General features: G+C 42.0%; 1 protein-coding gene across 4 annotated transcripts in view; it reads left to right on the forward strand.

Moving 5' to 3' along the window:
* Positions 1-27,471, forward strand: part of ENPP1 (ectonucleotide pyrophosphatase/phosphodiesterase 1) — a 62,976-nt gene that overhangs the window by 20,302 nt on the left and 15,203 nt on the right. For 2 of the 4 annotated variants that reach the window (XM_066614651.1, XM_066614659.1), the window contains exons 2-17: positions 1,825-1,932; positions 3,058-3,130; positions 6,114-6,230; positions 7,626-7,751; positions 8,145-8,205; positions 12,000-12,097; positions 13,941-14,020; positions 14,927-15,046; positions 15,421-15,530; positions 17,268-17,333; positions 19,120-19,192; positions 20,332-20,440; positions 21,338-21,469; positions 24,317-24,348; positions 24,840-24,967; positions 26,729-26,798. In XM_066614651.1, coding sequence (XP_066470748.1) covers positions 1,825-1,932; positions 3,058-3,130; positions 6,114-6,230; positions 7,626-7,751; positions 8,145-8,205; positions 12,000-12,097; positions 13,941-14,020; positions 14,927-15,046; positions 15,421-15,530; positions 17,268-17,333; positions 19,120-19,192; positions 20,332-20,440; positions 21,338-21,469; positions 24,317-24,348; positions 24,840-24,967; positions 26,729-26,798 — 1,503 coding nt within the window. The remainder of the gene's footprint in view (positions 1-1,824; positions 1,933-3,057; positions 3,131-6,113; positions 6,231-7,625; positions 7,752-8,144; positions 8,206-11,999; positions 12,098-13,940; positions 14,021-14,926; positions 15,047-15,420; positions 15,531-17,267; positions 17,334-19,119; positions 19,193-20,331; positions 20,441-21,337; positions 21,470-24,316; positions 24,349-24,839; positions 24,968-26,728; positions 26,799-27,471) is intronic. The other 2 variants (XM_066614668.1, XM_066614677.1) reach the window with 1 other exon arrangement.

A 27,471-nucleotide genomic window follows, 5' to 3' on the forward strand; every position in this document is an offset into this window, starting at 1 on the left:
CATTCACAGTTGAATTATCAAACTGTCCAGGCAGCCAGCAACATTGCAACAGGTAACCGAATAAAAAGAAAACTGTTTTAAGTAAATCCAGTGGTGCATTTTGTAACTTTTTTTTGGAAAACTTGCAGCCAATCCTATTCATGTCCACTTAGAACTAAGTCCCATTAAAGTCAATGGGGCTTACTCCTAGATAAGTGTGGGTAAGATTGCAGCTGGACAGCCCAATCTGGAGCTGCCTGGGGCATGCAGCTTCAGCAACACCAAAAATGGCTGCTGCCGGATCCTGTGTGCCTTGGGCTACCACGGGCGGCACCTCGGGAGAAGGGGACTTTTGTCTCCTTCTCCCAGGTAAGGGAAGTAGCCCCACAATGGGGCCACTCAAGTTACTGTTGACCAAAAGCTTGGTGGTAAGGTAAAGGCATTCGTGTAGGGCGCTGAGCCCCCCCCCCAGGATCCAGTGGAAAAGAGCTCTATCACTCCCACCTCCCTCCCTCCCCTGGCACGCCTGCTGCCCGCCCTCTTCCCACCTTCCCGTTACACCCTTGCCCTCTCTCCCCCCTCCCCTGCCTCCCCCCTCCCCGGAATGGCTCCTCCCGGCCCCCGCTTACCATGCGCTTACCATGTTCCCCCGCTTACCATGTTCAGCGGTCTGTACAACCACCGAGTGGTGGAGGGTGGGCGCCCGCCTGGCGCTAGCCCAGCACAGGCACTAGCCCGGCAGTAAGTCTCGCAAACATGCTGTGAGGATTGGGCTCTAAGCTCTCAGACCACAGACAGTTTTTGAAACCCTCCTGCTCAGGATGGAAGGAGAAGAATCTGAAGTTTTGAGAAATTCAACTTCAAAGAGCTGAGGGTTGTGCACAAATAGTGTTGTCAATCAGTTGCTTAATTCAGCAAGTCATTTCCATCAGCCAAAAAAGAACAAGAAGGAACTGCAAGTATCTTTTTTTATGTAATTTTACAATTTAAAGCAGGGATCTCCAAACATTTTGGCTAGAGGGCTGCATCAAATATCTGGCATGGTATTGAGGGCCGGAAAAATTTTTTAAATATAAAATTTATATAAATAAATTAGAGATGGAACTTACATGAGTGAATAAATTAATGAATGGGCTCATTCATTCAAACTCTCTGGCTCTTAGAACACCCTCCAAATGCAACCAGAGCACAGTTCCAGTCATGTTTGGCCAAGTAGGCCAGAGGCTTTCAGGGGACAAGAGGCTGGCTGCGGGCCGGATTGAGGCTAGCCACGGGTCACATCTGGCCCCCAGGCTGGGGTTTGGAGACCCATGATTTAAAGAATTAAGCAAAAATTATTTTCTTCAAGACTAGTAACTCAGTACAGATCTATATGCATTTGCATTTGTAATATGCATTTCACTTCTGTGTATCTTGTTTCTTAGGAAAGGATGTTTTTCTTATTCAACAGAACAAGATTTGCAAATTTAGTGAATTCATCAGGTTCATCTTCTTGCTTATTCAGCACTAATTCCGTAACAGTTTACGGCACCACCACAAGCGGTAAAGAGCAGAAGCAAAGCAGACTAGCCTTTCCTTTTTCTTGTAAGATAAGCTTCATATAACAGGGTCAATCTGGCCCTTAAGTACATGGGCTGAGACCTGCCTACCATATGGCATTAGTCAATGGATAGTTTAGCCCATGTCAGAATGTTTACTGTTTACTTTTCTGCAATGTTTCCAATTGTTGTGTCATTATGTTTCCTTAAGGCAGAATTATATCTGACATTGATGTACAACTTCTGCCAGCAGCGAACAAGCTCATGTTTAATCTCTCCATTGCCCTTTGTAACATCTTTTACCCAGTGTCCTGATGTCACGGCCTTATGTGATTCCCTGCCATCTCCAACCAGCAACAGCCAATTAAGTGGCACTGAGGCACGGAAGTGTATGTCCTCTGATATCAGGACATGGGTAAGTTGTTCTGGATGTTAAAGGGACAGTGGAACAAGTTAACTGCATCATTAGCATTAACAAATTAACATTAAATGCATTATTAACATGCATTTCATATGTAGTTTTGGTTTCCTTTTATGCTGGACATGCAGAATGGGTCTTGAGGTTAGGTGCTTTGCTCTGCTCTTATTTGAGAAAAAAAGATGCTATTTCCTGCTGACATTTCTAACTTCATAGTGCAATGTAGGCTTTTGTGATGCTGGATCCTTGTTAAGTACTTCCAAGCAACATTTTCATCATTTGCTGCATGTGCCTATTGCATGGACTCTACACTACTATAGCACTCTACATGTTATAGCATGGATAATCTGTGAGACCTATGATTATAAACATTTGGCAAACTTCTGACATTTGGTGGCTGTGGTTGAGTTTGTGGTTAAAACTTTGCCAGCCTTTCAAATCGTCCAATCAGTATATTGCTCCAGTGAAATCAACTTTTGGAATGACTTCATGGACTACCCTGTGCTGAGTTTCAAATGAATGGCCAGATGTTTGGCAATAACAATTTTTTTGTTTTCCGAAATGTTTGCATGTTGTTCAGTATGTGCGGGTGGAAATAAGTAGTGTGAACCCAACCCTATCCAGGCCGTGTGCTGACAGAACTTGTGTTCTGTCAGTGCAAAGCCTGGGCCACCAGCACAGCAGCTGCAGCAACAGCAGGTGAGCTGGAAACGCCAGTGCAAATGGCTGGCAGCCCTGGGCACGTGTCAGTGGAGCACCCAGCCTCTGCTGGAGCAGGTAAATCAGTGGGGGGGTGGTGGTGGTGGTGTTCCAGGGGAAGATAGATTGGGGCTGGTTGAGGGTAAGCGATGGATATCAGTGGCAGCAGCTCCTCAGATATTCTGTGCCCCTGGTCCAGCTTTGATACGCCTCCCTGGACCCACTCAGACTTACACCAGCCAAAGAGCTGGCACAGATCTGATTAGACCTATTGGGGACCATGGCATGGTGGAGTAAGTTTTTTACTTACCTCTCCAGCTGGCCCATACCATGTTCTGCACATTATGGGCTGGCCCAGGTTAGGATTGGGCGGTATGAATGGTAAAATAAATCAGTTGACTGTATTTTTCTCTTCTCTTCTAGGTAATAAGCCTCATTGTCCTAACAACAATTTTAGGATGTATATTTGGATTGAAGCCTAGCTGTACAAGAGATGGTAATTAATTAGAAATGTTATTCTTAAGTATTGTGATGAGTTCATTTTGGTGTAAAACATGCATTTTGTATTCATGAAGATGTTTTGTTCTGTGGTTTTTTAAAGTGCTCTCACTTCCCCAATTGTTGAAGGTCTAGGGACAGCATTACTTGGTTGTGGGTCCCTTTTGTAGGGGGGGGAATTCCTGGAGGTTCAGTGCGTCTTTGAAATATTTGATTTATTTAGCAGTATACAAGTTGAGCATCAGGTGGATGCGAAGAGTATATATACTCCTACAAGAGTACAACGGATCATATCCAATTTCCAGAGAGACACTCCAGCACCTCCTACAGTGCTGTTAGCTTTCAGCCCAGTCTTCCCTTCAGTGGCTTCTTCAGTCTGTCTCTGTTTCATTTAGAAGTGCAAAACTGCTCTTTCTTTCACACATAGATCTTACATTAGCTCCCCTTCCCTTAGCTCAGAGAGACACCTTCTGGCTCTGGTGGCTGTTCTCCACTCTAGGTATGTCTAGAGCCATCTCTGTATTAAAAAACATCTACTGTCCATGAAGGAACATTGACATTCTTTTGTAACCTCTGATCAGGTATTGTTTTAGGGCAAAACAATAATGATAAGCTTATTCTCCAGCAATCAAAAATCCACCTTATAATAATACGCTTGAAATTAGAGGAAGCTCCAACATAAAATTTATTGTATTTTTTTTTTTAAAAAAAGAACTTCAAAATGTTATTCCTTAATGGTTTGACTCGATCTGGATTCTCAACTCCTCATGACTGCCATTTAGGGAGAAAAATAAAACTGGTACCCAGCAAGACCCAATGATGTGTTTGATGTCATTTGTACTTTGACCCTCAGAGCTGATGTACATGCACCTTGACTAGTTTGTTGCCTCTGTGTTCATGGTTACTTCCTATGCTGGTCATTGGTTCTCTAACAGCATGTGCAGGATAATACAGAAAAGTCATATAGTCTGTTCTTGTTATCTGCTAGGGTTAGGTTCCTGGAAACCCAAGTGGGATAGTGAACTCACAGATAATGAACCATTGGGGATTAATGGGGTTAGGTACAATGGCTACCCAGTGGGGGGGGACGGGGACAGGAAGGGGTACCTTCCCTGCCATCAGAAGAATCTAGTAGAGACCCTCAGGAAGCTAGTACATAAGAACATAAGAACATAAGAACAGCCCCACTGGATCAGGCCATAGGCCCATCTAGTCCAGCTTCCTGTATCTCACAGCGGCCCACCAAATGCCCCAGGGAGCACACCAGATAACAAGAGACCTCATCCTGGTGCTCTCCCCTACATCTGGCATTCTGACTTAACCCATTCCTAAAATCAGGAGGTTGCGCATACACATCATGGCTTGTACCCCATAATGGATTTTTCCTCCAGAAACTCGTCCAATCCCCTTTTAAAGGCGTCTAGGCTAGATGCCAGCACCACATCCTGTGGCAAGGAATTCCACAGACTGACCACGCGCTGAGTAAAGAAATATTTTCTTTTGTCTGTCCTAACCCGCCCAACACTCAATTTTAGTGGATGTCCCCTGGTTCTGGTATTATGTGAGAGTGTAAAGAGCATCTCCCTATCCACTCTGTCCATCCCCTGCATAATTTTGTATGTCTCAATCATGTCCCCCCTCAAGCGTCTCTTTTCTAGGCTGAAGAGGCCCAAACGCCGTAGCCTTTCCTCATAAGGAAGGTGCCCCAGCCCCGTAATCATCTTAGTCGCTCTCTTTTGCACCTTTTCCATTTCCACTATGTCTTTTTTGAGATGCGGCGACCAGAACTGGACACAATACTCCAGGTGTGGCCTTACCATAGATTTGTACAACGGCATTATAATACTAACCGTTTTGTTCTCAATACCCTTCCTAATGATCCCAAGCATAGTAAAGTGTAGCAAGAAGTGCAAAAAATTCTTGGAATGCTACTAAGACCTTCCAGTGGCTGTAGGGACTTTAGAATGGCTCCCACAACCCCTACAGACCCCTTTAAAATGACCAATGAAAGCTTTTGCCAGCCATTTTAAAAGGGTCCGCGCTGGTCACAGATGTCATTCTGAAGATCCCTTAAGCCTCTGGAAGGTTTCTGTGTAGTGGATAACAAAGTGTGGATAATGAGAGAAGGTAGCAATTTTGCCCCTGTGGAAAAGCGAATTCACAGATAGCAAATTCGCATAAAAAGAGAACTGACTGTACCTGCTATAGGATTGGTTGCTTGCTACTAGTGTGGATTGCTGAATGCACTGTTAGATGAACCATGACAAGCCTTGACTTGTATCTGGAGTAGTGTGAGAGCAGTCTGGAAGAGGCAGCAGTCAATTTGGTCAGGGTACAGGTTAAGGGGTCTTACTAGTGAGGCAGTTTCATTGAAACTACCATTGGAAGGCATAGGAGTGTAGCATAAATGTTTTGTGTTTATTTACTTAAGTAAGTGGGTTGAGAACCAGCCTTGCTGTGAAGCAGGCATTTCAGGCAACAGATTTTAGCAGATCCTACTTTTTCCTACTTCCCACATTTACTCCAGAGCAGACAGTTATTGTTTTGAGTTTCCCCTTCAAAATGTTTTAAGGTTAGTACTGGCTTGATTTCTTTTATCCTAGAATCAGACGGTGGTAGAATTGTTGGAAATGCCATCATTTTCTGCTGTGTTCAAGGTGAACTTACTTCTCATGTGAGGAAGAACATATCATGGGTGCAGTCCATAAAGCACTATTGTTGTACAACCTCCATTGGTTGAGCTTGTACAGGAGCCCAGTCCCCTCCCCGTCGCTTTGCCGAATGCACCCCATGTCTATAGCCACGTCCAAATTCAAGACACTTGCAGTTTGTTAGACTAAGAAGGTTCACTTATTAGTAAGTGGCAGAAATCCATTGCCTCATTCATATACTCGCAATGCATACCAGGCCCATATTAGCATATTAATCAATGTAATATCAATGGTCCATCACTGACATCAAGTAAATGTTAATTATTTCAGTCAAAACCTGCAAGGGTCGTTGCTATGAGAGAACATTTGCAAGCTGCCGCTGTGACAGTGAATGTGTTAAGCTTGGAAACTGCTGTTTAGATTTCCAAGAAGCCTGCATAGAACCTGGTAAGCATATTTATTTCAGTTTTAAAGTTTTTGAAACTGCTGTGTTGATGGACATGCTTGGTGAGAGAAACTAGCATTTCTTAACATTGCAGGTGGTCTGTAGCTAGCTCATATAATCATGGTTAGATTAAAACACTATTGATCTCCCCCCCCCCCCGGCTTACAAAAGAGTTTGAGATTGAGAGCGCAACCCTATCCTGCGCTGAAACAGGCAAACCAAGAGGCTTGCGATGTATCCAGTGCAGGACTGTGGCTAGAAGTGGCTTAACCAGAGGCAAGGCGATACTTTTCCCCTTACCCTTGGGTAAGGGCCGCTGGCCCCAATAGATCTCCTTGGATGTGTGCCACCTCTTGAGGTGGAACAAGTCCAAGGAGAGCAGAGCGGCTTGAAGCCGCTCCCTTCTCCCCAGGAATAGGGGTTGGGATCCGGCATAACCACCCAGGAACGCCTTCCTCCTCCCTGCCTCCCCCACGCCTACCTTTTGTCCTTGCGTTGACCCATCTGAGCTGGGGGGAAACCCGCGTGAAGGCTTACGTGAGCCTCCTCAGGCCGGCACTTCTTGGAGCGCCGGCCCAGCTTCCCCTCTAGGAGGCACAAACGTGCTTTACGGCACGTTTGTGACCTTCCCAGGCTGGCCCAAGGGACTTGGGCTGGCATAGGACGCAGTTAGGATTGTGCCCTCAGTGGTTTAGTGAGATTACTTATATCAGGGAAGGAAGAAAATACTCCTTCATACACTTATCATACACTTATGACCCAATCCTATGGGCAATTTACAACAGTGGATCTATCGATCTGCTGTCATTAACAGCCCTGTGGTGGTCCATACATTGTGCCACCATAGTGCATGATGAAGCAACTGGTGGAAATGGCCAACGGCTCTATGCACGCATCAGTCTTGTCTAGACACCCCATCAGTCCAGGTAAGGTGGTGGAGGGAGCAATTCAGGGGAAGTCAGGGTTGGAAGAGGGCAGAATTGCTGAGCAGGCTGGAGGGAGTGAATCTTAGCAGCAAAGGAGCATGTGGAATCCTATAACCAGTTTTCCAACCTGCCCCACCCCACCCCGCCCCTTCCTCTCCTTGGATGGAATGTCATCAAAATAGCTGGCATGGGTCTGAGATAGGAGATCAGGCGGAATATTGGGAGGGCTTTTACTTTTCTCTTGCTTGCTGTCTGATTGCCCCCCCCCCACCATAGCACACAGCAGAGCGTGTGCGCCTTCAGCACAGCTCCTTGATGGAAGATGGTGGGAATAGGATTGGTATGTAAGGCTTCAATCCTTTACATACTTTCCTGGGAGTAAGCCAGGGCACATTGGGACTTCAGTATAGACGTGGATAGGATTGTGCAATAAGACATATTTAACTAAAAGCAATTTCCTTATATTTGTAGCTCATACGTGGACTTGTAGCAAGTTCCGATGTGGTGAGAAGAATCGGCCAGAATATCGTTGCTCTTGTGCGGATGATTGTGTGAAAAACAATAATTGCTGTGTCAATTACTATTCAGTTTGTGAAGGTAAAGCATTCTGTCTGCATTATTCATGCATCCTTGAAAGATGTGAAAGAGCAATGATGGAATGGTCTATTTACCACGCTTTGTTATACAACTTCTATTGCTTTGATTCAAAAAAATCTTAGGAAACTGATCCTTGGCTTGGATTCAGAAAGCTACTTTAGATATTACTGGAGTTTTCAGCTAAACTAGCCATGCTAGGTTGCCTGGTAACCAATATTGGGGGAATTCAATTATCAGATCTTGAGGATATGAAATGAGCAGGTTCTTGCAGTTCAGTTTGAAGTAATTAATTGCTTTTAACTTCCTCCACCTATGGCGTAGCTGAGATAGCATTGTATTGATATTTTTCCCTTATGAAAAATAAAATAATAATATACATATATTTCTAACAAGGAAAGGCAAGCTGGCTTGAAGATACATGCGAGGACATAAATGAACTTCAGTGCCCAGAAGGGTAAGGATGATTAACTTTATATCTTTTAATGGAAAAAGATGTTCTTAGTGTTGTGGCAAGTGTAAATAACATTTCTGTAGCTAAATTAGTAGCAAAAAGATTTCTAGGCAACAGTCTATTTAATACTAATTACATTTGTAGCAAGAAACAAGAACGTTTGCAAAGGAAGGAACTTAGCTGGAACTGTGACAAAAGTTAGATACTTTTCTTTCTCATTGCATTCTGAAGAGTCTAAACTTTCCCTTCCCTTTAAATTAAACCATAATTTAAACCATAATTTTCCCTTTAAGTTAAACTAAAGGTGGATTCTATATGCTGTATGAACATGCAACATGCTGTTTGTGGGATGCATCTGTTAGTGATCTTAAATGTCATTAACAGTAGAAGTTTGAAGACTTTTCTGATAAGTAGTGTTTGTAGCACTTATACAGATTTACAGTAATCAAATAGTAAACACAGTGAGATCTGGAAATCTCAGGTATAACCTAATTATCAGGTATAACCAAATTATCAATGGATTTTTCACCTGTAGTTTTATCTCAATGTGATGAGAAGGGCCCTTTAAATTAAAGGAAAAGGTTGTTTGACAATAGCCTCATTAATGCAAGAGAGAGCAGCTGGCTGACAATCCATCAGTAATTCTCTCTCTAGGCACTTAGAACAGCTTCACACCAAGGCAAGTGACCTCTCCCTTCCCCTTGAGCAAGTGAAAGAAAGATAATCACTTTGCATTGGTGGATTGCTGGCTTAGAGTGAAGCCTTTCTAAGTGCCTGGAGAGATGATTGATGGATTGTCTGCCTAATGACTCTGTCTTACAATACAAAGGTCAGTCAGGCTGTTTTTAAATTTCCTAGCAAAGGGATTTTGTTCTTTAAATGGATTTGCTTTAATGCGATTTTTACCATCCACATGAGTTCTGGGAATGGAACCCTTTCAAATAACAAGACTCAGCCTGTATTGGGGGGAAGATCTTTAACTGATTTACCTTTACTTAATCATTCAGAAAGTCCAGACAAATCACTTAAAGATTGAATTTCTACAGTCTTTAAACTAGTGTTTCCCAAATTTCTGATAGGCAAGGCAAGTTTTTTCTGAATTTTTATTGGAAAGGCACTTAAGATCCAGAAAGGCTTACATTTAGAGTGTGTAATGGCTTCAAACTACTTGCCCTCAGAAGGGTGTGCTTTATTGCTCTGGCCTTCTCTTTACCATGCCTCACCTGAGGGCATGTAATCCATCTTCATCAGGAGTGAACCACTCACACCCAAAGCAGTGACATTGCAGAAAGAGCTGCCTCTAGGAGAAGCAGATGGGAAGAAAGCAATGCGGTTGGTCATGCCAGAGACACAAAGTGGATACCTTTCTTTCAGGATGAACACATTGAACTCACAGGAAGATTTCATTTTTTAATTGGTTTATCAATCTCATGATGAAATAATGACAGTTATCACATGGCTTAGAGTTTGAGAATTACTGCTTTAAAACATTATCCCAGCTCATTTCAAGAGATTTTAAATTTTGACACAGTTAAGGACTGAATTAAGGATCATGAGGCGCAAGATAGAGGCCCAAAGTGGCTCAGCTGGGGGTAAACTCTTCCCCTTACCCCTGGGTAAGCCACTGCAGCCCCAATGGGTTTCTTTGGACCCATGCCACCTCTGGAAGTGGCATAAGTCCAAGGAGAATGGAGCAGCTTGCAGCTGCTTTGCGCTGCTGGGAACAGGCGCTAGGATCTGGCATATCTGCTGGGTCCCAGCCCCACCTCCCACTCCCTGCCTGCCTGCCCACCCCCGGGACCGCTCTCTGTCAGGAATGCTATGGGTATGCCAGTTTGCCCCCACTAGCAAGAGCAGAGTAGCAGCCAGTAGGGGAGCGTTTGAAGCGAGCAGCCCCAAGGAGAAACACACAGCTGCATGTTCCTTTCAGCAAACAGACTTGTACTGAAGTTTCAGCAAAACAAAAGTCTTATCAGGAACACAGCAAAAGAATAACAATAACATTAAGCAGGAGAGTAGAAAGTAGAAACACAAACAATATTACACACCAGCAGCACTTCTCCCAGTCACCATCCACAAACAACCCACACCACATAGCTTCCAGTGTCTGTTTATATATTGGTGCCTGCCATTCACAGACCTCATTGTCTTGTGACTGCCATTTCACAGTATTGCAGCAGCTAATTTACCCAGGTGCACATTCATGGTAACTCAGCACTTTCCTTTGTGTTTTGGTCACATGGTACAAACACAGGCAGTGTTTACATTCCCTCCCCCCAATGTAGATTTATCAAGTAACCTCAGTGCTTCATCATTATCCAGGCTGAAAAAATTCCTTTTGTTCCTAATGCAGCACAAACCTTGACGCCTTCCGCCCACCTTCCCCCCACCCTGGAACTCCTTCCTCCAGCCTCTTCCCCCCCCCCCATCACAGAGCCTTGTGTCGACTGAGCTCAGCCGATGCAAGGCTCCCTGTCAGAGTCGGTGCTGAGGTTGGACTTGGCCTTTGCGGGCCAGAGCGCATTCCTACACTGGTCCAGACGACTCAAGAGGAGGCGCAAATGTGCTTTACGGCACATTTGCGACCCTTCTGGGCTGGCAGAAGGAATTTGTGCTGGCCCAAGGGCAAGCTGGGATTGCACTCCTAAATATTCTCTCTCTCTTATTCACATAACTTCTCACTATCTCATTTTCTCAGTAACAGCAGCTAGCCCAGTTCAGTGATGATCCTTAAAAAAACAAAGCCGGATGTTGTGGGGTAATTATTCTAAATGTATCTCAGTTCAAGAAAATCTGCCTTGAGTTTTTGTTCTGTAATTTTTTATTTAAAGTTTAGTGCTACTTCTTTTAGCAGAAGGAATGAATGCTGGCATTTTGTATAATTGTTTTCTCTAACATTTGTTCTCATTGTAAACAAGGCAAAGCAATCCATCTTCTTGGACTAGGCATTTATAGCTTTGTATAGCTGAAACAGATTAGTATAGAAACAAGGGAAAACATTTTGAATTTGCCATAACTATTTTTAACTTCTGGCTTTCTTGCAAAAGCCAAACCAGAAGACAATATGCAAAAAACACTCATGTTATTTTAAGTTAGCTAGTTGTTTTATTCAGTTGGGTTTTGTTTTTTTTTGGCACTAATCATTGATTTATATTACCCAAGAACATAACTTTAAAAAAAAAATCCTAGAAAGACTCAGATTATATTTCTATAAGATATTTACACTCCAGCCCAACCACATTTACCTAGAAGATCTACTGACCTAAGATTGTGTCCTAACAATATGATATATGGCCTCTCCACAGAGAATAAAAGTGTTAGAATGTAGATCTTATGATGATCCGAAAGTGTTTCTAATTATAATTGCTGAGATTTGTGCCTCTTACAGCACAATCCTATGCATGTCTACTCAGAAATACTATTGTGTTCAGAGGGGCTTACTCCCAGGAAAGTATGCATAGGATTGGAGCCTTACACATTTATATTCATCATATATACACTTTCCTGGAAGTAAGCCTCATTGAACACAATGGGACTTACTTTTGGGTAGATGTGCATGGGATTGTACTGTAGGTTCCATGATTCATCTCTGGGTAAACATCAGATCTCCATGTGCATATGGAACACATGGAGGCGTGAGCAGGATTATACCCATTGGTCCTGTCCCCTAACCTCCACACTTTCTGCAGAAGTCAGAACATCTGAAACGGACTATAGTCTTCTTTGAAAGAGTGCTGGAAAATGAGTGAATAATTATCAAATACTTGTTTTTAGCAGTCTCGTTTCTAATTACTCAGATTTACAAAACCTCCACTGTTATTGTTTTCGTTGGATGGATTCAGAGCTGAGTATTTGCACACATGGGCTGGACTTCTTCCTGTTATTAGCAAATTACGTGAGTAGTTTCTCTGTTTGAGCAATAGCATGTTGATCTAATAAGAACAAAAATAATCTAAGCAGTCCCTTTTCCTTAATATAATGTCTGCTCTCTTAAGTTCCTTACAACTACCATAAACTCCTTTTGACCCACATGGTGGTTTTACAGCTAGCAGTGCATCAAGAGACAAGACTGTGTCTCATAGAGTTTTGCTTGGCTTCTATGAAATGTTGACATGGTTAAGCAATGGTTTTTGTGGCTGGACAGTGGTCATTTTGCAGTGACCACAGTCCCAAACATGGAAAATTTGGCGAGACAAGACTGTTTGCTTCCATAAGATTTCTTAGGAGTTGGTATTGGCAATTAGGGTAGTGGAATGTTAAAAGAAAAAAAAGAAGACAGACGGAAGTTCAGCAACTTTGAAAAGGAATTTTTACAAAACACATTGTTTATTACTTTAGAGTCTGGGGGAAATGGAAGTCATAAAAGGAGGTGGTATCACCTACTGGAAGTGTTATTTCTTATGACTAATACATATCCAGTGGTAAACAACAATGGCATGTTGCCAGTGTTGTGTGATCTTAACTGCCAGAACTGTGGAAAACTGAAAAACATGTTTAAAGCCATTCTGCACAGTGGTGTGCAAAATTGTAGGAGCAAAATGGTACAGGCCCAACTTTGTTATACACGGATTTATTACATACGGATTTGACTCAACATGAATGGCCAATGCAAATTACAAGGAATGTGCTGATACCTGGAAAAGGGGAAAAAAAATCCATCCCTTTAAAATCACAGTTTTAAAAAAACTGCTTTTCTTACTGTTGTAGAGAGACAGTCATGCAAGCTATCATTCCATTTTTCAGCTGAGCCAGGCAAAGGTAGGGCATCCTTTGCATTTCTAATTGCTGTTCGCCTCTCTACAACAGTAAGAAAAGCTGTTTGTAAACCACAGTTGTAAAGGGACATACTTTTTGTTTTTTTTAACTGCTTTTATTTAACACATTTTATGGTATCATCAGGGAGTCCCAGAATCAACTAACTGTGAATGTTGAAGCAAGACCTTATTCCATCAGGAGCAATGGAGGGGCAGGAAACCTGGAAGTGGCTTTTAAAATTTATTTTTCCACTTTTTTATCCATGGATTTTTTTTATCCACTAGGGGTTCTGGAATGGAACCCCAGTGTATAACGAGGCATGCCCTGTATTGTTATTTGTAGCAGGCAATAAAAATAAGAGAACATTGATTGGCTGTGAAATTCATGGAGCAGACCAGTCATGTCCTGTGCCACAGTGCTGCCTGAATTCCCCTCCCAAATGCCACCCCTGAGCACACTCATGTACGTGTGGCATCTGTGAAGGAGGGGGCAGGTGAATGAGTGGGTATAGGGACAGGTGGGCAGTGGGCAGGTGAAGGGCAGTAGGCAGGTGAGGCGGTGGGAGGCAAATGACGTGCAGTGAAACAAGCAAGGTGAGCAAGTGGCTGTACCCCTGTTCCCCTGTCTCTTTAGCTACCATGCATGTGGTATGCAGCCTGTCTTCCATGATGCCTCTACTTCAAATGATCAAAAGCAGTGCATGCTGGGAGCACGGAAACTGCACACTGCAAATATGGTAATAAAAGGAAGGGAAGGTGTGGTCTCCAAGTCATCTCTCCCTACCCACTTAATGCTTGCTAGGATGGGCAGGGGAAAATGCTTTACATTTCAAGCTGGCAGCTTCTTTTTTCTTTTCCCTCTAGCAGCAAAATGTTCATACTGCCACATTCTTTTAATACTCCAGAAATAACTGACATGGAAAGTTATATTATCCAGAAGTGTGGAATTGCTAAGCATGTCTAATGCTGTTTTTTCCCCTCCAGGAAAATGTGGAACGTACACTCGTGGCTTGAGACCGGTGTATCCATCAAAAACATTTCCTAATCACTACAGTATTGTCACGGTAAGAGCATCTGGGGATTCCTAACCCTGCCCCACCCCAGGAAGCATTTAATGGGTTAGCTTATATATTTGTGCATGTCAAACAATTTATACCTTAAAATTGGCCCTGAAGTCATGGGTCGACTTATACATGGTTCGATATGGTGGTTGAAATTGCTCGGAGTAGCTTCTTGGTGAGATGGGAGTGGGACTGGGCTGAGAAGCAGAGGGTGGGGGGAGGAAGGAGCAATTTTACTTACCAGTAATTGTTCTGAGGCAGCAACAGAAAGCAAACAAAAAAGGTAGCCATTTTAGCTTCTTCTCTAAACAGGAAGAGAAATGAAGGCATCTGGGGTATTGTGGTCTGTATGAGGGCCAGTGCCATTGAAGTATCATACTGTATTCCTCACAAAGCCTACAACTTCTATAAGCACCTTCATCTCCCTTCCTGTCTGGAGAAAAATGTAAAATGGCTCTTTTTTTTTTTTTTTTTTTGGTGCTGCTGCTGCCTCAGAACAATTACTGGTAAGTTGTTTTCAAAGAATTTCACAGACAAAGAAGTTTAACCCCGACTGATCCAAGGGTCATAGAAAATTTCTTGATTTTTTGGCTCAAAACCTGTCCTCGACGTATCTGTGAGATCAACTTATACTCGAGTGTCTGCAGTAGCTTAACAGCTCTTAGGATGATTCTTGCAGAAAATAGATAAATAATTGGAGAAAATGTTTGTGACTGTGAAATATCTGAACTCCCAGACCAAAGAACTTGCTCTGGTCAGTACAGTACAGTACTCTTTGTAGGTCATAGTTTGAATTCCACTATTATAATATATTAAAGGAAAACCACACTTGTATCCTCTTGACTCCAAGCATCGTTGCCCAAATGGACAGTTGCATGAATGCTGATACCAATTAATGAATTATTGCAGGGCCTCTATCCAGAATCCCATGGTTTAGTGGATAACAAAATGTATGAGCCAAAGAGAAATGCCTATTTCACACTCAGAAATGAAGAGAAGTTCAACCCACAGTGGTATCAAGGACAGCCAGTAAGTGCTAATTTCAAGTATAGTGCCATGAGATATATTAATGTCTATTAAAAGAAATGGCATTTCAATATGTATCCTTTGTTTTTTGTTTTGTTTTTCACTTGTTTAAGAAATATATGGAGTCTATTCCAGCTTTCAAAATACTTTACTGAATAGCCCAGCAATGGATAAAACTGTAAAAGGGATGGCAATATGACAGAGAATGTTGTCCTACAGATGGTTCTATCATTACATATGTTAGGTTTGAATACCCTGGAGAGAGAGGAAAAATGGGTTGGTAGAGATCCAAAAACTATTTTGAAGCTGTAAATTATTGCACTAAATTTATAAATAAGAAGACGTTATGAATAGCAGTGATTTCTCTCTTTGTGTAGATCTGGCTGACTGCAATGTATCAAGGACAAAAATCTGGTTTGTTTTTCTGGCCTGGTTCAGATGTTAGTGTAAATGGAAGTTTTCCAGACATCTACAGAGTATACAATGGGTGAGTCTTACTTATTGGGAGAAAACCGATTACAAAAGAGGGACTAAAGAAGTTTCAAAGCTTTTATATTTTTGGCTGTGATCTTGACATCTACTGTCCATCCATTGCACTTGTTTTGTAGGATTCTGAAAGCTTCCCCTACTGTGTGGTCTGATGCACTTCACTGCAAACTGTTTTTAAAGCTCTGGGTAGTTTCAAAGTTTAAAGACTTGATTGGGGAAGTTTCAGTGAGAGGATGGGGGAAGTCTCAAAGTTTCAAATGGGGGAAGTTTCAAAGAGAGTGTCGATGAATAAGCTGTGGATGATATCTGCTTCTGAAGTGCATCTTTTCAAAATTGACCTTGTCACGTATATATCCTGCCATATACATATCTGCATTTTTATATAATATATAATATAAAGCCCTGTTTTTTTCCAGGCTTTTTGCTATAGCTCATGTGGGCTTATAGCATGCTATCATATTCATAACCTGTGAATAAGCCATCTTGTGATAGCAGAAATTTAGTTGCCAGGATCATTCAGGGTCATCGTGAGTAGGAATTTGCCCTGCCCTGCATCTTTTGCATCTGAACCTGATAACCAAGGATAGAATTGTGCTGATCCATTTTTCCCCCTGAAGGAATCAACTTAGTAAACTCCTGGCCAATCACAAACTTTTACACAGTGTATCTACCCACAGAACTGCAGAAGCACAGGTAGACTGTGTGCCTGTTTTAATGTCAGTTGACGAAGCTAAGGGCCCAAACCTATCCTTACAATACACTGGCATGACAGCCTGTCTGTTGATTTGTGAAGTGCTGCCACTAGTGCAAATGCCAGATGGCCATGCCCTAGCAGCAGCACCATGCAGATTGGCCATTGCCATAGTCATGGGGGTGGATTAGGGTGGATCTCAGCTGCAGAATCCTGTCCCCCATCACAGACCTGACATGTCCCCTTCAACCTAACAGATCTACACCAGTGAAAGAGGTGGCATAATCTGAGTAGGCCCACAGTGGACCGTGGAGTAGCCAGAGAGATAGATAAAGTTTTTCTTTACTTACCTCTCCTGGCCAACCTGGTCCCCAGCCAGGCCAAGGGATGCAGTGGAGCCTGTGTCAGTGGCCATGCACCCTGGCCTTGGGCTTATACGGTAGTTTATGTGAGTATGTTTTGAAATGCTTTAAGCACAGAATTATCCAAGCAAATGGAACCTGAGGCTTTAAAAACACCAGAGTTCTCTCAGATTTAAAAGATTCCAAACTCCAAATCAATTAAATGAGAACCCAAGACATCCACACATAGGCAGTATTTTATCAATAAAGGTACCTTTAATGTAGTCTGTTTCCTACAATAGGAGAAAACACTCAAACCAGCACTCAACAGTTATTATAATGCAATTCCCTTCCTCCAACAGGGCATGCTCTTCCAAACAGTCCTTAATTTGTTTCCATCATTCTTTTTGTTCTATCTACACAGATATCCCCTTCCCATCCTTTTCTTTAGAACTGCAACTCAGGCCTGTACCCCCCTTTTCATTATCCTCAACTTGTTGGAATCCCCCAACCCACTAACTTAATGCAAAGAGATAAAATGTACTGCAGGACCATTGCATGCAGTTACACACTGTTCTTAAAATATAGCATGAACCTTTTGTCCAACAAGAACCAATTTAACATATATAAAAGAAATGGGAAAGAAACACCCCTTTGCCATTTTTCTTAGTAAAACTTTTTAAAAATTGTGTTTCTGATTTAGATCAGTACCATTTGAAGAAAGAGTGGCAACTTTCCTTAGCTGGCTGCAATTACCAAAAGAGGAAAGGCAAGTACAGTGTTTCAGAATTCAAGCTGTATTTAGAACATTAGAAAAACAGAAGATTGGTTGGCTTAAAAATAATTTGTACTTTAAGCCATTTCTGCCCAACGTTGCATATATGCAACAGAGATTGAGCATGTACACCTGTGAGCTGGGCAGAAATGGGTTAACACCACATGCTAATGTTTTCATAATACCATTGCATTAGATCTGCTTCCAAACTGGGAATCTTAACCTTCTTGAATGATGGAATAGTAACACCAGAAATGTAGCTTAGGGTCTGCTTTAAGCCAATTGGACCAATTGCTCCCAATTGACCTCGTGCCTCAGGGCCATCCTCCCACACTAGGGCAATCTAGTCTTATTATTTTATCTTAAAATTTTATATTCAAATGTGCTTAGATCTGTTTGGTCCATTAACTCAACGTACATTTTTAAAGTGCTCATTTTGATTGCTTTCCATTCTACCATAAAGATCTAAAGTCTATAATAAATTTTATTTATATCTCTAAGATTCTACAGACCTTGACTTTGAACCTGCAAAAAATGTTTACAGTTGTGCCCAACGGTACCTAAGGCCAACCCTGGTGTAGCTGTGTTAGAGCCCACTCTTGAGCTCTTCAGAGCCAGCAATACAAGTGTACTTATGGCACTGGGTGTCGTAAATGTTCCATAAAGCACATTTATCGCACCCTCTGTGCAGGGAGCGCCGACCCAGCACCAGTCAGCACTATGCTCAGAGCTGGACAGATGCCTCTCGGAGTATGGTAATAGCTGGGGTGGGACCAGAGGAGCCCTGCTCCACCATATCCTATCCTCCATGTTAGGCTGCAAAGCCCAACTCGGAGGCTCTGAACTCTGTGCTGGCAAAATAGCTGGTGCAGACTTCAGAAGTCCCATTGCAGGTCTTGGGGTTTTCTCTGGATGAAGTGGGTGGAAGTCCCCTTTCCCTAAGGAGTCTTCCAGTGGCCTCGGCAGTGCCACTTCCCCCAGTGGCGGTGGCGCTGTTAGGATTGGGCTGCACATTTGTAGTAGCAAAACCAACAGTCATGTGGCATATTTAAGATGGCATCTGTTTATTGCAGCATAAGCTTTCATAGCAAGATCATCCTGCAGACAAAGCAAGTCTTGCCCATGACAGCTAATGCTGCTGTGCATTTCTTAGGGCATGATTCATTAAAAGTGAAGTACTTTTAAGTCCCGTGGAGGTGAATGAGAGAGACTTGCATATTTGCTTAACTTCTCCACTGAAATTGGTGTGATTTGATTGACCTTGACTAGATTGTATTTTGTCTGGGCCTGTAGAGCCTGTAACCCTTTGCACTCTTACTTGGGAGTAATACCTAGGAAAAAGTATAACTACACAATCCTATACATATCTACTCAGAAGTAAATCCAATTGTGTTTAATGGGGCTTACTCCCAGGAAAGTGTGCATAGGATTGTAGCTTAGGAGCTGGTTATATGTCTTTCAGGCCTTCAATTTCTTTGCATCAGTTAATAATGCACCATTTCCAGAGGGACACCTGTGTTAGTTTTTTTTGAAGCAAAATCCAAGAGTCTTGTGGCACCTTTTAAAGAATAATTTTTTGTGCCATTAGGATTTGTAGACTAGAAAGCTTTCTAGACCATGAAAAGATTATGCCTCTGAAAACACATCAGTTTTTAGAAGGTTACTAGGTATTTTGTGGGTTTAATGCATTGTTCTTTCTGAGGAATAATCTCCATGTTGCATTTAGATATTATCTCAATTTATATGTAAAATATTAAAATTTTGGTGCTGTTTGATATAGACCACACTTTTACACTCTGTATTTAGAAGAACCAGATTCTTCAGGTCACAGATATGGACCAGTCAGCAGTGAAGTAAGTCATTCCATACTCTTTTTGTTCTTAAATGTGTTCTGTAGTGTTTGATTGGTAGCTAATATGGGCCCTGTGCCCCAAATCTTCTAAGAACAATGTGTGTAGTTACATTGGTACACATGAACAAAAATTTAACACTTTTAAAGTTTTATGTTATTTACTATTAAAACAAGACTTATCAACTTTCATGAGTTGATATTCCTTTGATATCTCGTATATTGCTTAGATTTTCTGCAATACCTCTGTTGATTCCTTTCTTTTAAGTGACTTTAAGCCCAATCCTGAGCTCAGTGCTCTGGCTTTCTGCTGTCGCGCACTGTCGCAAACGTGTCGTAAAGCATGCCAGCGAGGCTTACCGCTGGGCTTATCGCTGGCTGTCGCTGGGCTAGTGCTGGGTGGGTGCCCGTCCTCTGCTGCTTGGCGGTCTCATGGACCGCTGAGCTGCAGCACGGTAAGCAGAGGTGGGGGGCAGAGAGGAGGCGTGACAGGGAGGTGGAGAAAGGGCAGAGGGAGGGAGGCGGGTCCCGTAGAGCTCCACTCCACCAGATCCAAGGCGTTCGTGTGGGGTTCGGTGCCCTTCACGAACGCCTTTACCTTACTGTTGACCTTTTGGTCTGCAGTAAAGTGAGTAGTCCCATTGTGGGGCTGCTTCCCTTACCTGGGAGAAGGGGACAAAAGTCCTCTTCTCCCGAGGTGCCACCCGCAGCAGGCTGAGGCATGCAGGATGCAGCAGGAGCCATTTCCTGCGCTGCTGCAGCTGCGCACCCCGGGCAGCTCAGGATTGGGCTGCCCCTGTGTGAAAAATCTTAGCTTGCAGTCCTGTGCACATTGTCCTGAGACTAAACCCTACCACTGAACACAATGGGACTTACTTCTCAGTAAACATGCATAGGATTGCACTGTCGGTATTGGGAAAGATAGGTTCTATTGGCCAGCTGTTCAACACCAGTGCTGATTAACAGCCATAGAGTACTAGTTAGCTGTCTACAGTGTTGGAAACTGTTAATAGTCTGATTACTCATCACTAGGTGGGAGCAGGTCACAGGCCAAGGGGTAACAGTCATTTCACATGAATAACACCTTGTGTTGAATATGTGAAGTTAGCATGTGTTTTACGTCTCTTTACTTTCGTTTTGCAGGTCATTCTTGCATTACAGAAAGTGGACAAAGTGGTTGGAATATTGATGGATGGCCTTAAGCAAATGAACCTGCATAACTGCGTTAACATTATTCTTCTCTCTGATCATGGTGAGTGTATTTATGTTATCTCATCTTTTGGTCCAATAAAAATATCTTTGCAATGTGTTTTTGATTGTATCCTTTTTAATAGAAAGGATACACAATATTCTTTCAATATGAAGGAGGCTTCTAAATGGATGTATTATATAACTAGGCTGCAATTCTGTGTTTGCTTACCTGCAAGTAAGTTTGCTTGAATTCAGTAGGATTTGCTTCTGAGAAAATCTCTGATGACAGAAATTGCTCAGCAATCTATGGTAGTCTTAATTCCTACGGAATTCTAATTATTACTGAATGTTTATTCAAAATATTATTTAATTATTACTGATCCCTACTGAATATAATTATTAACCTCTTCTGGACTTGGGCTGGGAAATTGGGTTGCAGAGGTTGCCAATACCTCTCTGAGGACCCAATCCTAACCAACTTTCCAGTGCTGTTGCAGCCATGCCAATAGGACATGTGCTACATTCTGTAGGGAGGGGGCAGTTATGGAGGCCACTTCAAGGTAAGGGAAGGCTTATTGTCTTATCCCAGGGCTGCATTGTGGCTGCATCAGTGCTGGAAAGTTGGATAGGATTGGGCCTTGAAGGTCAGAGTGGTTCCCATTGCCTCTGAGAAGGCAGTTCTGTATCTCCTTTTAAAGAAACTCTCTTTGCATTCAAGTGTCATGGATAACTGCCATCAAGTATTGAACTTACCATGCTGGAACAATATTTTGTAGATTTAAAATAACCATAGATATCAGCTTGTAATATTTTCAGAGGTCCATTTACACCACTTATTTCCTGGTAATAATTAGACCTGGCTTACTGCACTCCTCATTACATGAGAAGCTGCTATCCATCCCTTTATCAATGCATGACTTTTCTTAAAATTAAATATTTTTTTCTGCTTTCTTTGAAGGAATGGAGGCAGCTAGCTGCAGCAAAGGAGCATACCTAAGTGCATACCTGGACAATGTTCAAGATTTGTTTGTAGTACCTGGCCCCGCAGCTCGCTTAAGACCCCAAAATGTTCCAGATGAGTATTTCTCTTGTATGTAACTGCTAGACTAATTTGCACTATTTGATTGTATATTTTGTGGTTTAAAATGATAGCAAAATGGGACAATAGTAATATCTTGTTACTACAAAGTTCACTATGTCGAGATCATCCATGTCAAATATCTCTCCAGCTTTAGTCCTAGAAAAGGCTGACTTTTGATGGTTTTATGTTATGTAACAAAAAAATAAGTGATTACTTTTTGTATCTGAAAAGCCTGTCAGCTCACTTGAACTGCGATGTGAAGTTTGAATGGGAAAAACAACAGTGAAAATTTAATGTGTTTATGCTTTACCAATTTTCATGGCAAGTCATAAGCCCTCCTGATTTTATCAATAGATCTGAGAGGTTGTCATAATTTTTAATGTCTCAGATCACAGTTCAAATGGAAGCATTTGAGAGCAGTTATGATTTCTGAGTAATGGAGGACTCAATGGCTGAGGGCTCTCTCAGTGGACCTATCAGTAGGAGGGTAAAATTACATATTCAGCCACCAACAGTCCGTTGTCAACTTCGTATTTACTGCCAGTGGACAAAGGAGAGTCAGAAACATGCAGGGGAGAAACAGTGGGAGAAGCAATGTTTCCCCACCCACCATTTTCCTCTGCAATCCCTTCTTCTCCCCATTATTCTGCACTTAACAAATATGTCTCAGCTGGGGAAAAAGCACCAGTGAGGGAGGAGAGCAGAGATAAATCTGTGGGTGAGATAGATTTAATCACTCTTTGCCACTGCCTAGTTCTTCCCTAGGAATACCCTTATGCCAGTGCTTCTCAAACTGGGGCGTCATGACACCCCAGCCAGAGAGCCTTGGCCTATGCCTCCTTAAGGGGCAGGGAGGGGGGAATTGAGCAAAGCGATCCCCTGGATTGTGCTGTTTTTGAGGGGCTCAAGGGCTTTCCTGCACTCACCAGAGGCTGCAGCAGGCTCCCAGAGGTGCGGGAAGTCCCGCGTGAGCCTCCACAGGGCTCTCCAAAGTGCACAGACACTCAAATTAATTATTGCGACCGGGTTTTGGTTGCAAAACCAGAAGCGTTCGCAGTTGTTATTTTAACTGTCTTCGCACTTTGGGGAGCCCTGCAGAGGCTCGCGCAGGGCTCCCTGCACCCCTGGAAGCCTGCAGCAGCTTCCGGTGAGTCAAGAAAAGCCCCCGCACCCCTCAAAAGTGGTGTGATCCACTGAATCACTTCACTCCATTCCCTCCTCCCCCTCAAGAACTTACAATAGGGCTCAAACTCCCAGAGAGTAGAAAACTACTGCCTTATGTCACTGCTTTGCATTTAGGCAGCAACAGGGGTTGAAAATTCTGCCCCAATTTAACAGGAACTCATTCTGTCTAATCTTGTTCACTGATTGTCTTGGGTCACAACCCCACCATAAATATGCTTAGGTTCTGCTTCAGTGGGATTTAAACAAGCTGAACTGTGAACTGGATCACACTCTGTCTGAGCTTTAATGATTTACCACAAGTAAATATGCAATCATTCTTAATCCATCCCATTTTATTTTTAGCCTAGAATACTTTTGACCAACAAGAGTCAAAAAATTTTAGTCTACAAAAGTTTGCTCAGCAAAAATTGTCTCAGGCTGTTGCATGTTTTTCACTCAGTGGGATCATTGTATGAATTTACATTTAACAAAACGACAAAGCTAAGTTAGAAAGTATGGATTTGTATGGGGATCTCCCTGAGTTTCACATATTTTGCTTTGTTAGTAAAGATTAGTTAGAGCAGTGTTTCTGAGCAGTGGGTCAGAATCCACTAGGTGGGTTGTGAACCAATTTCACGTAGGTTCCCATTCATTTCAATATTTTATTCTAAATATATTAGACTTGATGCTACCATGATATGTGACTGCATTTGGGGAAATGTTACAGATCTGTACTTTTCAGGCTACTATTAGCCCGCCTGCCCATAGCCCCACCCACATCCTGCTCTCCCCTGCCCGAAACGCACCCCTCCCACCTCCTCCTCCCCACACCCCCCCCCCCCAGACCCCTGCACCAACCTGGAAAGACCAGTGCTGACTTACCCCACCGTGGCTGGATCCAGCACGGGGAGGCCGGCGCAGACCTCCCTGCAGTTGCATCAGCGCAAAAGTACTTTATGGCACTTTCACATGATGTTGGGCCAGTGCTGGCCCAACTCCACTTTAAGATTATGCCCATTATGTAATATAATATAAACTTTCTAGAAAAGAGTTTACTTCTGTAGGAGAAAATAAAGCAGATGACATTGGGGGCGAAGATCAACTGGAGGGCAAAAGATAACCTTAACCCAGATTCTGCCAATGTTGTGTTAGGACTAATTTGTCTTAACTTTTCTCTATAGACTGAATGACAGCTAATCATTATTATGCAAAATTATAGAGCAGTTGCAACTTTTAAACAATAATTAGACTGTGTAAGTAAATACCCAAGGCCATGGTCGTTGAAAGAATGCTTTGTTGGTGCCAGTCATTACCAAGTTACCTTTGATGAATAGTTCGTTGGCCACATATGGATACTATTTGTTGCTTAAACACTTCTTTTTGTGTTAATACTGTATTAAACACTACATATTCCTTTTCTACACAAAGGAATACTATTGAGGGAAAGACTGGGGAGGCTTTCAGGCAAATCAGTTTGGTGTCAGATTGCCTGCAGTGCTTGCTACACTGGCCTGTGGCCTCCTTGTGCAGTGTTGCTTGGGAAAGGGATGGGAATGTGACTAATAAAAACTGTAAATAATTTAAGATAAAGTATAAAGCAACATTTAAGTTACCCTTCCTTTTTAGGGAACCTTTTATATTCATTTTTCTTTTAACCTTTAGGTAACTAATAATTTCATCTCATTCTTCCAGTTGATTATGAAGGCATTGTCAAAAACCTTACAGTAAGTTATTGCCTAAGTATTCATGATTTTTAATTACATTATTTTTCATAAGGTGTAGAATTTGCTAGTCCGTCTTCTTATGATGTACCGCTCTCTCACTCACTCACTCACTCACTCACTCAGCTGGTTGCCATGACACAGTGTGTGTGAGAGAGAGACTGGGGTCAGAAACTTCAGAGTAGGTAGCACCAAAATAATGGTTTCCCAAACTGCGCCATGTGAACTCACTGGGGCACTGTCCTTCCTAGCTCTTCTGGGTGCTGCTGCCTTGGATCACATGAAATCCAAAATGGCAGCACCTGTGAGAGCCAGGAAGAAGAGGCTGCTGCCAAAGAAAGGCACCTTGTTCACATTAAGTTTGTGAACCATTGGCTTAAGGTTTTCTCTTGAAGAACTTGAACAAGCTTTTTCTCTGTTTCATACTGGAGTTTATATATGAAATTGTGTACACAATTAAACGATGAATAAGGATTTTCATTTAAACGTTTTAGTGCTTGACTCCAGATCAGCATTTCAAACCATACATGAAGGACCTGCTCCCCAAGCGATTTCATTATGCCAGGAATGATCGAATTGAACCAGTACATTTTTATATGGATGAGCAGTGGCAATTTGCTCGGTAAGTTATTGCATTTTTTATTATTGGCTATAGAGGGTTAGCTTTTTCTACATCTCATTCCATGTACTTTTGCATCATTTTATTACTACATCATTGCAAACATATGTTCCTAATTTTTGCCATTTGTTTCTTTTAAAGAGTGAATGATATTTATGGTATCCTTCCCTTGTACAGTAACCCCAAATGAGTATTTTAATTTTCCATTTTTAAAAATTGATTTTGAATAATTTTTCTAAATCCTATACATAAGCTTACATATACACTCTGGATTCCGCTACAGATTTTTTAGATATCTACATATATATAAAGATATAGTCTAAACCAGCAGTTCCCCAACTGTGGGTCGCGATTCACCAGTGAATTGCAACATGATTTTTGGTGGGTCATGAAACTGACAAGGAAAATGTATTGAGGATGTATTTGTTTCCCTATGGAAAACAAAACTGAGCCATATGTTTGTGTTTACTTATGAGCAGGTAAACGTGCTTCAGCTCTTATTGAGGGCCAGGTGAAGGGGAACTCAAGGCCACTAGAATGGTCTCGATTCCACGAACATGGAGCTCAACAAAATGCTCCAGAAGATAGTCCTCCCATAGTAAAAAGAATAAAAACAGAGACTTGAGCAACTGATAAAGTGAGAGGTTTTTTAAAATTCTTGTAAAGCTAGGTGGGTCCTTAGTGTCTTTCTAAAAGGTGGGTCCTGTTGCAAAAATGTTTGGAAACCACTGGCCTAAACTGTTTGAGGTGAAAATGGAAAAAAACTTTTATCTCTTGTAAACAGTACTTGCAACTAATTTACCTTTCCATTGAGTACTACATTATTTACCATAGGTAAATAGTATTTAAGGGGAGGTGCTTTAAAATATCATTGCTTTGAAGTGCTGAAAGTGGGTCAGTGAATGGTAGGGGAGTCGTGTGTGGACATTTGGGGGCACTTTGGGGAGATGACATGGACTTCATGTCAAGATCTGTAGAGAGTACAAAATTCCTGTGGTTTAGTGTGCTCATGTTGCAAGAAGCTAGTTAACTCTCCAGAAAGAAACTGTGACTGCATAGTATATGTGGAGGTGTCTTCCTCCTCCTTCTTCCCGTGGATACTGGAAGCCACAGATAAATGCAAACCCCTCAGATTAATGTGAACCCTCTTATGTTTTTTACAGTTGTGTGAAGCAATCATGTACCTTGCTTTTACAGAATACTATAAGTAGAAAGCTTATAGACTGGCAAGCAGCCTGAATGCTAGAGGGAATGACTCAAACAACATTAACAGGATTGGAAACTTCCTTTTAACAATTGCTGAGTCATCTCTTCTAGTATGCAGGCTGCCTGCCTTCTTGTCTGTCTGTAAGCTTTCTGCTTATGGTATCTAGATGAGCTAGATACTTGATTACTTCACATGACTGTAAACAAGATGAACAAAGGTATTGGGTGGAGCAGCATGGGGAACCACTGATAACTGTATCCACAGATACTGGATCCATGGATACCGGGGGATGCCTGTATATGAAAGGGAATGAGAAGTGAATTATTTGCCACACAAAATCCTAGTAGTATCTGCTCAGAAGTAAGTTCCATTGTATTCAACAGGGCTTACTGTCAGGAAAGGGTGTATAGGATTTTAGCCCTAAGCAGTGGAGTTTTGGATAGAGTTGCGAGAACCGATACGTGCAGGATGGAGCTAGAGGGGAGGAAGCTGCAGTGGTCAAGATTTTCCTAAAATACACTCTGTCAGACATTCTTACTTATGCCTGTGTCTTGTAGGATGCCCACTGAGGTCAAGTACTGCACCGGTGGATTTCATGGCTCAGATAATATGTTTGCAAATATGCAGGTAACTTTAAAAGGATACATACACTTGGAAATAGGTCTCATTTTAAATCTGTCTTAATTCTGAGCTTCTTGAGTACATTTTGGATGAAAAAGGTAAATCTTTCAGAGATCATCCGGCACTCTGAATCAGGGTGCAACAATCCGAAACCGATCAAAAACGATGCTGAGGGAAAACTCTTTCCTTAGAGAACATGTATAATTAACTTTCTGTAAATGTTGTTTATACTAGAAAATAAGCCACGACTATGAAAGACCAAGTTCTGTGGTTTTTGTTTAAATGAATGATATATGCAGCAGTAGGTAATGGAACAGTTTGACTGCAGTGTAGCACTCTGTTATTTGGTTCTGTTTGTCTCCATATAGCTAACCCTTCTTTTTATAAAAAGAGAGATGAAAGATTTGTGATATTTTAACCATGACTTCAATACAATTTCTGTTGAAATGTGTATGAATTGTTGCTTATTCTAATTATATGAAGAAATAAACTTACTTCAAAATGAGGATCCTCAATAAACCCCTCAATGAGGATCTCAAAACAGGCATGTTCGATGGAACTCTATTTTATCTACCCTTGTGCATGCCATTCAATTTAGGTAAACATGAAAGACAAGATATAACCTTTAAGGCTATGATAAGAATCAAGATATATCCTTTAAGGCTATGTGGTCACAGGC

The sequence above is a fragment of the Tiliqua scincoides genome, chromosome 1, assembly GCF_035046505.1.
Source record: "Tiliqua scincoides isolate rTilSci1 chromosome 1, rTilSci1.hap2, whole genome shotgun sequence".
NCBI lineage: Eukaryota > Metazoa > Chordata > Lepidosauria > Squamata > Scincidae > Tiliqua > Tiliqua scincoides.